This window comes from Pseudophryne corroboree, chromosome 2, assembly GCF_028390025.1.
Source record: "Pseudophryne corroboree isolate aPseCor3 chromosome 2, aPseCor3.hap2, whole genome shotgun sequence".
NCBI classification, from domain to species: domain Eukaryota; kingdom Metazoa; phylum Chordata; class Amphibia; order Anura; family Myobatrachidae; genus Pseudophryne; species Pseudophryne corroboree.
The window spans coordinates 395,218,219-395,232,348 of NC_086445.1; the positions used below are offsets into that span (position 1 = coordinate 395,218,219).

Genomic DNA, 14,130 nt, shown 5'->3' on the forward strand with positions numbered 1-14,130 from the left:
GCATCCCCCATATATAAGACGACGTCTTTAATATGTTTTTATGTTTGCCAACTAGTATCCCTGTTTGACAGGGTCACCGACCACGCTGCAGCAGCACTATCTGCAGGTCTCAGTCTAGTACCTGAGTGTGTAAATACAGACTTCAGGATAGCCTCCTGTTTTTTATCAACAGGTACCTATTAAAGTGGCCGTATCCTAAGACGGCAGTGCCACCTTTTTTGACAAACGTGTGAGCGCCTTATCCACCCTAGGGGATATCTCCCAGCGTAACTTATCCACCTGGCGGGAAAGGGTACGCCATCAGTAACTTTTTATAAATTACCAGTTTCTTAACGGGGGAACCCACGCTTTCACACACTTCATTTATTCATCTGATGGGGGAACAAAACACTGCCTGTTTTTTCTCCCCAAACCTAAAACCCATTTTTAGAGGTGCTTGGGTTAAAGTCAGAAATGTATAACACATTTTTTATTGCCGGGATCACGTCACGGATGTTCCTAGTGGATTGTGTATATGTCTCCACCTTGTCGACACTGGAGTCAGACTCCGTGTCGACATCTGTGTCTGCCATCTGAGAGAGCGGGCGTTTTTGAGCCCCTGATGGCCTTTGAGACGCCTGGGCAGGCGCGGGCTGCGAAGCCGGCTGTCCCACAGCTGTTACGTCATCCACCCTTTTATGTAAGGAGTTGACACTGTCGGTTAATACCTTTCACCTATCCATCCACTCTGGTGTCGGCCCCACAGGGGGCGACATCACATATATCGGCCTCTGTTCTGTCACCATATAAGCCTCCTCATTCAACATGTCGACACAGCCGTACCGACACACCGCAGACACACAGGGAATGCTCTAAACGAGGACAGGACCCACAAAAGCCCTTTGGGGGGACAGAGTAAGAGTATGCCAGCACACACCAGAGCGCTATATATATACAGGGACTAACTGAGTTATGTCCCTAATAGCTTTTATATAATATACTGTATACAGTGCCAATTTTAATGCCCCCCCTCTCTTTTCCCTCTTACTGTGCAGGGAAGAGCCAGGGAGCTTCCCTCCAGCCGAGCTGTGAGGGAAAAATGGCGCCAGTGTGCTGAGGAGATAGGCTCCGCCCCTTTTTCGCGGCCTATTCTCCCGTTTTTTTATGGAATTCTGGCAGGGGTATTTACCTCATATATAGCCCCTGGGGCCATATATTGAGGTATTTTAGCCAGCCAAGGTGTTTTTATTGCTGCCTCAGGGCGCCCCCCCCAGCGCCCTGCACCCTCAGTGACCGGAGTGTGAAGTGTGTGAGAGGAGCAATGGCGCACAGCTGCAGTGCTGTGCGCTACCTTGGTGAAGACAGAGTCTTCATGCCGCCGATTTTCCGGACCATCTTCTTGCTTCTGGCTCTGTAAGGGGGACGGCGGCGCGGCTCCGGGACCGAACATCAAGGCTGGGCCTGCGGTCGATCCCTCTGGAGCTAATGGTGTCCAGTAGCCTAAGAAGCCCAATCCGGCTGCAAGCAGGCGAGTTCGCTTCTTCTCCCCTTAGTCCCTCGCTGCAGTGAGCCTGTTGCCAGCAGGTCTCACTGAAAATAACAAATTCTAAGACTATAACTTTCTAAGAGCTCAGGAGAGCCCCTAGTGTGCATCCAACCTCGGCCGGGCACGAAATCTAACTGAGGCTTGGAGGAGGGTCATAGTGGGAGGAGCCAGTGCACACCAGGTAGTCTAAGATCTTTCTAGAGTGCCCAGCCTCCTTCGGAGCCCGCTATTCCCCATGGTCCTTACGGAGTTCCCAGCATCCACTAGGACGTTAGAGAAACAAACAATGATTCAGCTGGTCAACAGACTACTATGAACAGTCAGAAAAGGGGCTAGATTTTATCATTCCAATTCGGAGCTGTTTTTTTTTTCCCCTTCTTTTTGAAGGAGCACTTGTTAAAATGACAGAATCCAATAGAGACCAGAAATATTCTGTGCATACTACAGCTGGTTACAGGCATGCTAAATTAGCAGAAAATTGTGGCACTGACAACTGCAGACGGGTGACTAGGACTGATGGATGTTTGGATATAATCCGTAATCTATTTAGAGGACTCTTTTTAATACAGGTATCTTAATGCTTGGGCAGATGGGCTACATTTATACTCTGATCACCTGCAGGGTTTTCAGAGCTAATGCAGACCGATAACATGTACAAAGGTTATGCTTGCCATACACTTGTGCGATGCCCTGCGACACGACATCGCGGGGCATCGCAACGGCAGTTCAGGTGCGATGAAATCACACCTGAACTGCCAAAATGATTACCATGCGCTCATACAATAGATCGCATGGTAATCACGTGATGGGCACGTCACCGTCGAGTGGGAGCGGCCTTTGGCCGCTCCCGGCGGGTGCCCATCGCAGTGAGATATATCTCGGGTGGGCTTAAAACCACATGCGATCGCACTGCGATGCGAGAAATATTAAGTGCAGCACATAATATCTTGAGACGAGATATTCGACCGACGTGCCTGCGCATCGCGTCTCAAGGTACCTAAAATGTGCATACAATCCTTCGATTTCTCTCACAGATGTGGTCGAAATCAAAGGATAGCACCGATTATCTCACAAGTGTATGGGCACCATTACCTGAAGGCCAGACCGATCTGTGCAGAATCATACTATTTGTTAATGTAATGTGATCTCTAGTGACAATGGGCCTAATTCAGAGTTTATGAAGCAGCAAATTTGTTAGCAGTTGGGTAAAACCATGTGCACTGCAGGGGGGGCAGATATAACATGTGCAGAGAGTTAGATTTGGGTGGGGTGTGTTTAAACTGAAATCTAAATTGCAGTGTAAAAATAAAGCAGCCAGTATTTACCCTGCACAGAAACAAAATAACCCACCCAAATCTAATTCTCTCTGCACGTTATATCTGCCCCCCCCCCCCCAAGCAGTGCACATGGTTTTGCCCAACTGCTAACAAATTTGCTGCTGCGATCAACACTGAATCACCCCCATTGTACATCGTAATGTGCTACTCATTAAACAACATAATATGCAGCTATCCATGTGCTGCACAAAAACCAGGCTACTAAAGGTCATGTAAACCATGGGCTACAAACTGGAGTTTGAACTGGATTCAGACTTTGGCCTACCTACTCATATTACTGGACTCATCTTTATGCTGCCCACATGTTTTGCACACAATTTAGCATTGTGCTTTATGCCATTTTTAACATATTAATCTAGCACTATCATTTATTTCTGGCTAAATTTTGTGATATTTCTAAATGTCCTATGCTGATATTGCCACCTACTGTCTCTCCTTATTGCTGCATCATAGACTACACCTCAACTGGTCTCGCTCTTCTCTGCAATCTCCCACTGCATGTCACACTATTGCTCATCCTGCACACTGTAACCTATGTAGTAGTGCACCCTATATGGCTGCCTCGCCTGCTACCGTCATGGGCAGGATAAGCAACACACTGAATTATTTATGCAGTGGGTTTCCTGTTAGTTCACCCTTCATTTTATCCTTGTACGTCTTATCTCCATGTAGTGCTTTTCTGCACATTGTAACCAAAGTAGTGCGACCAACATGGCTGCCGTGCCTGGTGCTCTGTGTAGATTGAACAATGCATGTTTCTGGTAAACTTGCAAGGACCTCGTCTACTATATCTCTCTCCTTCTATGTGCCATCAGTTCCAAGCATTATAGAGAAGAAATGTGCAAAGTGTCCCGTTTGGACGCCCAAACGCCACTTTTCACGTCCAGTACTTTGGTCGAGTGTAGCCGCTTTGTGCTGCTAAACCCGGTACTTCTGGATGTGATCAGCACAATTAAGCAACAGCACCCACACAATTGCATACTGCACTGACTAAAGTGACGGAGGATATGTAACTATGGGTGCTCATTAAACAAATGAATCGCCCCCACTGCATAAACTGCCTGGCCTGACTGACTGGCCCACATTAATGGGCTAAGCTGGTTTTGGACAGCCCTGATACTTAAACCAAAATCTGCAGTCTGTGGACCACCATTACTAGGACTCTGCTGCCAGTGTGACAAGTCTGCTAGTAAGGGGAAGTCAGTAAGACGCATGACTTAGTCCGTTTAGAACTGGGATATGCACTGCATGCAGCAGCGGATACAGGACAGACCTATAGCTGTGGAAGTCTGAATGTTCTAACAATGGTCTTTTCTACGGGTTAGGTATGAATTACCAATAGCCGCGATGCTGGTCGTCAGAATACCGACAGCAGCATCCCGGCCACCAGTATGCCGGTAGTGGGGCGAGCGTTAGTAAGCGGGCTCGCTGCTTTTGTCACGCTGCGGGCATGGAGGCTCACCACAGGTTATATTCTCCCTCTATGGGTGTCGTGAACACCCATAGAGGGAGAATCACCTACCTCACTGGTATTCCAGTGCTGGCATTGTACAGCTGTGCAGGATTCCGGCGTCGACATTGTAATCGCCGGGATCTCATGCCGCAGTATCTTATCCGCTTCCCTTTTCCACAATATGACAGCTGCTGAATCAGAGGTAAATGCAGGTAAGTGAGGACGTCCCCAGGGCTCATCCCCATTTAGATCATTAGCAACTGAAATTCATTGTTCCAATCATTTGACATTGCTATTGACTGTAATAAAATTATATAACAAATACGTTATTTAACATACGCATGGAACAACATGGACAACTTCAGTGTAGCACAGTAATAGCTCATTGATTCAAGAGAGATCTTGGACACCCAGTATCTATAATTGGTTCTGTGTTAGTAAAATATGTACTTCTATTACAGTATGGCATTTCTAAGGTAAAGCAATCTCATTTGAATTATAAACCTATCCTAGGAAAGTAATGGTCTAACAGTGACTCAAAAAATTAACCCTACGTCAACAATTGATACATTTATCCAACTGCTAAAAATCCCTAAATAATTGTGAATCCTCACAAAGGCTCCTGACGCTGTGCAGCGCAACACCTAACACTTCTAAAGACCTTTCAAAAATAACCTGGATAGAGTGACAACATATGCATATAATAAAACAAACTTACCCTGACTAAAGCATCATCAATGATGTGATCTCTCCGTACTTTGAGTCTCAAGTATGGGTTAAGTTGCTGTCCTTGTACTAAACTGTAAAGGACCGTGATTCTTCGCTCACTGTACATGCGGATTCTGTTGTCATAGTACAGACCCAGATTCTTTGTTACAGCATTCAGGATAAAGGGACAGGTCATAAAAGAGAACTTATTTTCAGTTTCTACTTTAAAGAAAGTATAGTCTTTGTCCATTTCAAGAACATCGTTTAGTGGTTCATTAACAAATTCTTCAAAAGGGATGAGAGGTTTCCGGCAATCAATAGTTTTTACACCAAGTTCAGTTTCGATCGGGTCTACCCGGGGACCTTTTTTATTTCTGCGCTCCTCACCCAGGAGCTCTTGGAGGGTTAGCTCACTAGATTCAGGGATAGGTTCTTCATCTTCCTCTTCGTTATGGTCTGTTTCAATCTCTCCCCCAACTACATTTGCATAGTAAACCATTTTCAGGCATTTTGATGCAGCCACAATAGCATCATCATCATTCACTAGGTTGCGGCTGTTGAACTCATTACTTATGACTTTGTATGTAATCAGCTGTTGGAAAGTTTCCATCATCCGGCGAATCTGCTCAGCGCTGTACTTTGACCACAGTCGAATCAACTTTGCTTGTGCTGCCAATGGCAATTTGCTCATTGCTTTGCAGAACAACGGCAATGCCATTTCCAGATACTCTGGGCTATGGAGGTTACCATTTTCCATCACTATAATGAACAAATTTAGATAGTTGGGGTCTCGTGAATATACATTATGATAAGTTAAGTCACATTCCACATTGGGAGATAGGTACACAAGTGCATTAAGAAAGGCAGCTTCTATTTTCTCATTAGAAAGTAACCTGTGGTAGACCCGTCTAACAGCCTCAATGTCTAGAGACACCTCTTCTGGGCCTAGTTTCGGTATGTTGTTATCTCCCTGTGCACCATCATTTAACCTGGAGGAGGAAGCTGCTGAATCATCTTCCATAGCAGCAGAGGAAGCAGCTTTCTCCTTTTCATCTTCATCCTTGTCTTCATCCTTTTCTTGTAAGGATTTCAACTCTTCCTTTGTATGTTGTTTTGCTTTTCGGAAGCTCTGAACCAAGGCTTCAGCGCTGGAAAATACTCTCCCAATCACCCGAATCAGAGGAGAGTAGTCCTCTTTTTCTCGACATAACGCAAGAATTTCATACACCTTTTCTTCAGACAGGAATGTCACATCTGAAACAGGAAAACAAAACATTTGTTCCTCAATTAACACTAGACAGAAACCGTGCTCTGAAACTGGCCTGGCCAATCTGTGGCTCCCCAGCTGTTGTGAAACTACAAGTCCCAGCGGCCCTGTCACAGTTTTCTAATAGGGAATGCTAAAACTACAGGATGTGTAGTTTCCCAATGCTGGAGAGCCTTATGTTGCCCATGCCTGCTCTATATGATTAATTTCAACCAAGGTCTGGGGTGTGAAGACGAGGTTAACAACAATACACAAAAGAGTAACTACTGCACATTAGTTAATAGAGGAAGACAAACATACAAGAAACATAAGAGTTAACTTGAAGAAATGCAAAACATCAGTTACTGTACATGCTGATATGGGCAATTATCTAATCCCATGAATGCTTCATAGTGCAAACATTAATATTTGTTACAAAATCTTCTCTCATTTATTTCCCTTAACTGCAGTTTTCCAAGCAGAGTAAAATGATAAAAACAAACCTTATTTAGTTGAGATTGCCTGCAATATATGAAATTCATGTGAAGGCAAACAGTCCATGTAATTGTTCAATTCACGTGTGTCTGCAGTTACTCAGCTAAATCTAGTAACCCTAGCCCTCATGTGTATGTAGCGAGGTTTCATACATGTTAAGTAACAGCAGCAGCATTGCATACATCATATGCAGCAGATACAGTAGTGCAAAGTGATGCTGGATGGTAAGGAAGTAAGGAGGTAAGGTTTGGTGGTCACTTCAAAGCGTCTGAATGGGTCTTGAAAACCAAAAATAGTCTTCTGCTACTTTCAATACAGAAGAAACAACATAAATGTATTAAAATGTAGGAATCCCACACAGGTGGAATGGGTTTGTTGGGTCGTCCCTATATAGGTCGACACATGGAAAAGGTCGACATGGAATAAGATGGACGTGAGGTTGTCTTGTTTGTGTGTCGTTTTCTTTGTAAAGTGACCAGGAACCCCAATATGTGCACCGTGTGCCCTCCCCTCCGGGTTACTATTCCCAATCGTAGTCCACGTGGAGCGTAAAGTATGAAAAAGTTTTAAAAAATGGAAAACACATGTGAAATTATACTATCTACAACACAGCTAATCAGAATAAATGCATGGCCCTCTAATATTACAGGTTGAGTATCCCTTATCCAGAATCACATCTTTTTGTGTAATAAGATGCATTGACAAACACTGTATGCCAACTCGGCCTTCCCCAAATCAGGCTTAATGTGTACAATAAAGCACGAGAGAGAAAAAATGGGGTAGTATAAGTAAGGTGCACACTAATATTTATTAACAAATATTAGTGTGCACCTTACTTATACAACCCCATATTTTCTCTCCTGTGCTTTTGACTGTATCATGGGTTGTCATAGGTAGCACCCCCCGTCAATATAGAACTATATTAATATTATTAATCGGGGTAGCGCGCTCTCAAAATTTAAGGTCCTGAATAATTAAATTATTACAGTGTGGAGATTAACCTTAGCACATTCTTAACGTGTACAATTTCAGTGGACCCTGTCATTTGTCAGATATTCCGCTCTGTAAGAGATATAGGGGTATATGCAATTCACGGCGAATCGCGGCAAATTATCGCCGTTTTTAAATTCAACACAATTCGACAGGTGAATTCCGGCAGGTGGCTGCCGGAATTCACCATATTCAATGAAAAACGGATTCGACAGTCCCGCGGGCGAAAAACGGCCGATTTGCCGGATTTTGCCGCGATTTAAAAAAACGGGAAAAACACGAAAAAAAAATGGCGTGGGGTCCCCCCTCCAAAGCATAACCAGCCTCGGGCTCTTCGAGCTGGTCCTGGTTCCAAAAATGCGGGGGGAAAATTGGGCAGGGATCCCCCGTATTTTTAAAACCAGCACCGGGCTCTGCGCCTGGTGTTGGTGCAAAAAATACGGGGGACAAAAAGAGTAGGGGTCCCCCGTATTTTTTACACCAGCATCGGGCTCCACTAGCTGGACAGATAATGCCACAGCCGGGGGTCACTTTTATGCAGTGCCCTGCGGCCGTGGCATTAAATATCCAACTAGTCACCCCTGGCCGGGGTACCCTGGGGGAGTGGGGACCCCTTCAATCAAGGGGTCCCCCCCCCCCAGCCACCCAAGGGCCATGGGTGAAGCCCGAGGCTGTCCCCCCCCATCCAATGGCTGCGGATGGGAGGCTGATAGCCTAGAGTAAAATGACAAGAATATTGTTTTTTCCAGAAGAACTACAAGTCCCAGCAAGCCTCCCCCGCAAGCTGGTACTTGGAGAACCACAAGTACCAGCATGCGGGAGAAAAACGGGCCCGCTGGTACCTGTAGTTCTACTGGAAAAAAATACCCAAATAAAAACAGGACACAGACACCGTGACAGTAAAACTTTATTACACACTGCCGACACACACATACTTACCTATGTTGACACGCCGACTGCCACGGTCTCCGACGATCCGAGGGTACCTGTGAAAAAAATTATACTCACCTTCCAGCGTCCAGAGGTACATCCACGTCCAGAGATACATCCACGTACTTGGCAAAAAAAGAAAACGGACACACGGACCACCGGACTGAAAGGGGTCCCATGCTGACACATGAGACCCCTTACCCCGAATGCCGGGACACCACGTGACTCCTGTCACTGAAGTCCCTTTAGCCAATCAGGAAGCGCTACTTCCGTGGCGCTCACCTGATTGGCTGTGCGCTGTCTGTGCTGTGACAGCGCATCGCACAGCTCCGTCCATTATATTCAATGGTGGGAACTTAGCGGCTAGCGGTGAGGTCACCCGCCGGTCAGCGGCTGACCGCGGGTAACCCCACCGCTGACGGCAAAGTTCCCACCATTGAAACTAATGGACCGAGCTGTGCGATGCGCTGTCACAACACAGACAGCGCACAGCCAATCAGGTGAGCGCCACGGAAGTAGCGCTTCCTGATTGGCTGAAGGGACTTCAGTGACAGGAGTCACGTGGTGTCCCGGCATTCGGGGTAAGGTGTCTCATGTGTCAGCATGGGACCCCTTTCAGTCCGGTGGTCCGTGTGTCCGTTTTCTTTTTTTGCCAAGTACGTGGATTTATCTCTGGACCCTGGCTGAGGTGAGTATATTGAACTTTTCTTTTCAGGTATCCGTGGATTCTACATGGAGAAGAGGACCGATGTCGGCGTGTGAACATAGGTAAGTATGTGTGTGTCGGCAGTGTGTAATAAAGTTTTACTGTCACGGTGTCTGTGTCCTGTTTTTATTTGGGTATTTTTTTCCCAGTAGTACTACAGGTACCAGCGGGCCCGTTTTTCTCCCGCATGCTGGTACTTGTGGTTCTCCAAGTACCAGGTTGCGGGGGAGGCTTGCTGGGACTTGTACTACTACTGGAAAAAACAATATTCTTGTCATTTTACTCAAGGCTATCAGCCTCCCATCCGCAGCCCTTGGATGGGGGGGGGACAGCCTCGGGCTTCACCCCCCTGGCCCTTGGGTGGCTGGGGGGGGGGGGGGGGGGGACCCCTTGATTGAAGGGGTCCCCACTCCCCCAGGGTACCCCGGCCAGGGGTGACTAGTTGGATATTTAATGCCACGGCCGCAGGGCACTGTATAAAAGTGACCCCCGGCTGTAGCATTATCTGTCCAGCTAGTGGAGCCCGATGCTGGTGTGAAAAATACGGGGGACCCCTGCTCGTTTTGTCCCCCGTATTTTTTGCACCAGCACCAGGCGCAGAGCCCGGTGCTGGTTTTAAAAATACGGGGGATCCCTGCCCAATTTTTCCCCGCATTTTTAGAACCAGGACCAGCTCGAAGAGCCCGAGGCTGGTTATGCTTTGGAGGGGGGACCCCACGCCATTTTTTTAAAAAAAATTCCCGTTCCAGCACTAAAAAAAAAATAAAAAAAATAAAAAAAAATTAAAAAATATATAAATAATACTTGTGCCTCCAAAAATAAAAAAAATAAAAAGTACCTAATCCCTTCTAATATAAATAGATATGCTATTCCCAAAAAAAAAAAAACACCAAAAAAAACATGTTTAATTTTTTTTTTATTGTTTTCACCCTCCAAAGTGTGGCGGATTGAAAATGACGAATTTACTGTCTAAAAGCACTGCTGTCGAATTTCCAAACTTGAATTGAATATGCTTTTGTCGAATTGCAGCACTTGTATCATTGCAGAAAAGTCGAATTTGCAAAAAGTCGAATTTTGAAAGTCCGTTTTTTTGACGGAAAGCACTGAATTGCATTGACGATTATTTTTTTTTGGCGAAAATGACCCGAAATTCGACAATTTCGGGAATTCGACCGCAATTGCATATACCCCATAATCATGAAAAACTGCACAGTAATTGAATACTGAATACCGCTATTGCTGATACGTGGTTTATCATGCATACGGATAACTGACTGGATGGCTACAGCAGCCTCCCCTCCTTTCTGTTCTTCTAGTAAGGGTGGGGGTTAATAAACAATAATTCATTTGGATGGCCATCCTAGCTCTAATATACATATTGTGCATGCATGCAGGCTCAACACTGATCAGAGACCACAAAAATGTTACCTTTGAAGTCATCCCTAGGTCCGTGTATTTCCTTCTTGTTCATCTTTCTGTCTGTGCACGGGTTGCTGTGGGCACTTTTGGAGTTATTCTCTAGATAAGATGAGCTTGTTCCTTTCTTGGAGGGATGAGGATCACAGAGTTTTGCATTAACCTTATATAAGTCGAGGGCCTTAATGGCTGCTGCATTGTTATCCATACGGAGAAAAGTAGGACAGGAAGCACAAAACTCATTCGTGCAGGAATCATTTCCACAGCCCTCAGTTAACTGGTGGTAGTAACGTTCTATTAGATGCTTTGCAGCTGCTCGCTTCCTGTAGCAAACATTCAAACAGGCATTTGGATTAGTACAGCTCCTGTATTTAAAGCGCACTCAAATTATTAGTAAAGCAGGGTTAATCTGGCACATACACAACACATTCTGAGATGATGGTATGTTGCAACCAAAATCATAGTAGATGTCTTTGGAACTGCAGTTTAGAGCTTCCTTGAATACAGCACTAATCTTCATAGTTCTAACACTGCTATATCTTATTACTTGGTTGAAATAGGCCTATTAATAGTACATTTATTTAAAAAAACAACCCATACAATGTGATATACTGGGGGGTATTCAATTGTTTGAAAAGTCAGTTGGGAGTCTGTTTTTTTCCTATCTAATAGACAAGGAAAAACAGGCACCCAGCCGACTTTTCAAACAATTGAATTCCATCCAGTGTGTGAATGGAAAAACACCCCATGTATATTGACCCCCCACTCTTCAATATGCTAGCCAAGGTAAACATCTACAGGTATCTTGTCCTAATGCCGAAATATAACTTATGGTATTTTCAGGGTTTCACAATGTAAAAGCCATGTGAATTAAAGGGCATCTGAATGAGTGACTGAATTCAGCAAAGTAAGCATTATATAAAGGGTTTAAGAAAAACACAAAAAAAAATGTGATAATTCTATTTACAGTTTCAATATTTCCTTACATGTCTTTGGCTTTCTGAAATCCTTACAAGCACAAAGCTTGGGTGATCCTTGTCCCACAGACACTAACCTACAGTCATAATGAAATGGAAAATATACATTGTTCGGCACTTCAAGGAGAACACATGCAACTCAACATACAATTGTACAATTTTTAAACATAAACAAAACAGTATAAAAGCTAATTATAGTTCATCTCTGCTTTACACGAAAAGAAGAAATTATATGACAATTGAAAGTGTAAAACAAAACTAAGTGCAACTACATCTGTTTTGCTATATACACGCACGCAATACAGACACATATATACACATACATACACACATATAAATACACGTATTATATAATATATATTTGCTGACATTTAGCCTGGTTGCTATGGGTTACAATAGTTTTTGGCAGTACCACAGCGTCAGTCTCATATTCTGATACGATTTGTCGCACATAAACAAAAAACAAAATATAGCGGTTTAAAACCAACACAGTCTAACAGTAATCGGGGGGGAAAAAACAGCATAACTATTCATTATATTGTTTATCACCACTGCTATTATTACACATAGGTGGGAATTTGCTTCTTTTTATCACGGTCGCCACTAAATGGTGCCTGACGGCAGCAATTCAATTGTTCTGCCTTTCGGGCGCCAAGCAGCCACAGAGGTCACTTTTTTTTTCCCACAGCCTCCTGGTGCTGGTGAGAAAAGTGTATGCAAATTCTGCACGCCCAAAGCAGGACTTTAGACAAGTTTAGCAGTTTTACGCAGCTAAACCTTGTTTGGGCGCAACATGCATGTTCGCCCAAACATCAATTGAATAGTGGCAATTGTTTGGCTGTCTAAACATTACTGCTTATACGGAAAAAGTAGACAACCAAAACAATTGAATTACCCCCCATAGTTAAGTTTTTAAGTTTATTCAGTTTCTATTAAAGACAGTGAGGGGAATTAAATTTTTTGGGGCGTCTAATACTCCCATCTAAACGGGACTGTTTAGATGCCCAAACAATAGTCCCTATTGAATTATTTGGGCGCACATGCATATTGTGCATGTCACACCCAAACAGACAGGGTTTAGCTACGTAAAACGGCTAAACCAGTCTAAAGTCCTGATTTGGACATCCAAACTCCCATTCGGACACCAAAGTGCCGACTTAATGCACATTTCTTCTCACACCTCAGGAAGCTGCGAAAAGAAATGTCATCCCCGTGGCTACTGGGTGTCTTAATGGATTAACAACTGAATTGCACCGTTTTGTGCCCCCTAATTAGCCGCGAGTAAAAACAATTAATTTGGCCCAACTGTATGGGTTTAAATCCGTGATGTCCAACTGGCTGTTTGCTGGCCAACAGCAGTCCAGCAAGTCTTCGACGGTTGCCATCAACTCTGTGCCCCCATTTTGACTTCAGTTTTGTTATAAAGCAGAGAGAAGGACTGAATGGAGTGGCTGGCTTCTATGCAGTTTATTTTACTCTTCCCTCAATCCGCTGCGGGTAATTGATGTACAAGTAGGTGTTTGTAGATATGTAGGAGGTCAAAGAGGCACAACTCTGCAGTATTCAGTGACAGCTGCACACATTTTGCAGGACTGTACTTACCTTCATTCATCCGTTCCTTGTTTGAACCACACCAATTACTCATCAGTGGCCTGATGCTTCTTCTGTTACAGGCCAACATAATCTACCTGGTCTCATTATTGTACTGTTTTCCCTGATTTACATACTCTGCTCCTCAACCTCAATTGCTCATGAGGTGCCACAGATTCTGCATCACTATACAGTTAGCAAAACACACAACAAATTAGCATGGAAATGTAGCAATTAAATCATAGAAGTACATATAAGAGCAAGAGAACAACTACATCAGTGAAACCCCAATACAGGATGCTGAAGGATTGACAGGAAGAGATCATGAAAGGGAAGTAAGCTTGTTACAGGCAAATCTAGCATTCCACAGTGTGCCAGTAAAGGGGAAGAGCTTACAAGTGATGGGTTAAGGTTGGAAGACCATGAGAAAAATAGTGGAGGGAGGTAGACAACAGACCGATTGTATGCATAAAGCCGGGTCCATGGCTGGGGGTGCTGTCATCGCTGCACTTAGGAGAAGGGTGAGAAAAAAAAAAGATGGTGGCTAAGTGGAGCTGGCACTTTAAATTCTTTAGAACGGTGACTGGCTCCTCCCCTTTAGAGGGGAGGAGCCAGTCACCGTTTAGCAGAGTTTAGCAGCAGGCTTCGAGTCCTGCTGCAAAGTTGCTGGGGTTTCAGCACGATTTCAGCCTCAGTTACCTCGGAACGAGGTGGATCCACCTCTGCCACGTCCTCTAAATTTGGACGGAACTCGAAA

At 44.5% G+C, this 14,130-nt stretch overlaps 1 protein-coding gene across 7 annotated transcripts in view; it reads right to left on the reverse strand.

The window, feature by feature from the left end:
* UBE3A (ubiquitin protein ligase E3A) overlaps positions 1–14,130 on the reverse strand; it is a 114,348-nt gene that overhangs the window by 67,466 nt on the left and 32,752 nt on the right. For 3 of the 7 annotated variants that reach the window (XM_063953331.1, XM_063953337.1, XM_063953333.1), the window contains exons 3-4: positions 10,819–11,129; positions 5,034–6,277 (exon numbers count right to left, since the gene is read on the reverse strand). In XM_063953331.1, the coding sequence (XP_063809401.1) occupies positions 5,034–6,277; positions 10,819–11,129 (1,555 nt within the window). Of the gene's footprint in view, positions 1–5,033; positions 6,278–10,818; positions 11,130–11,792; positions 11,861–14,130 lie in introns of all 7 variants that reach the window. The other 4 variants (XM_063953334.1, XM_063953335.1, XM_063953332.1 and 1 more) reach the window with 3 other exon arrangements.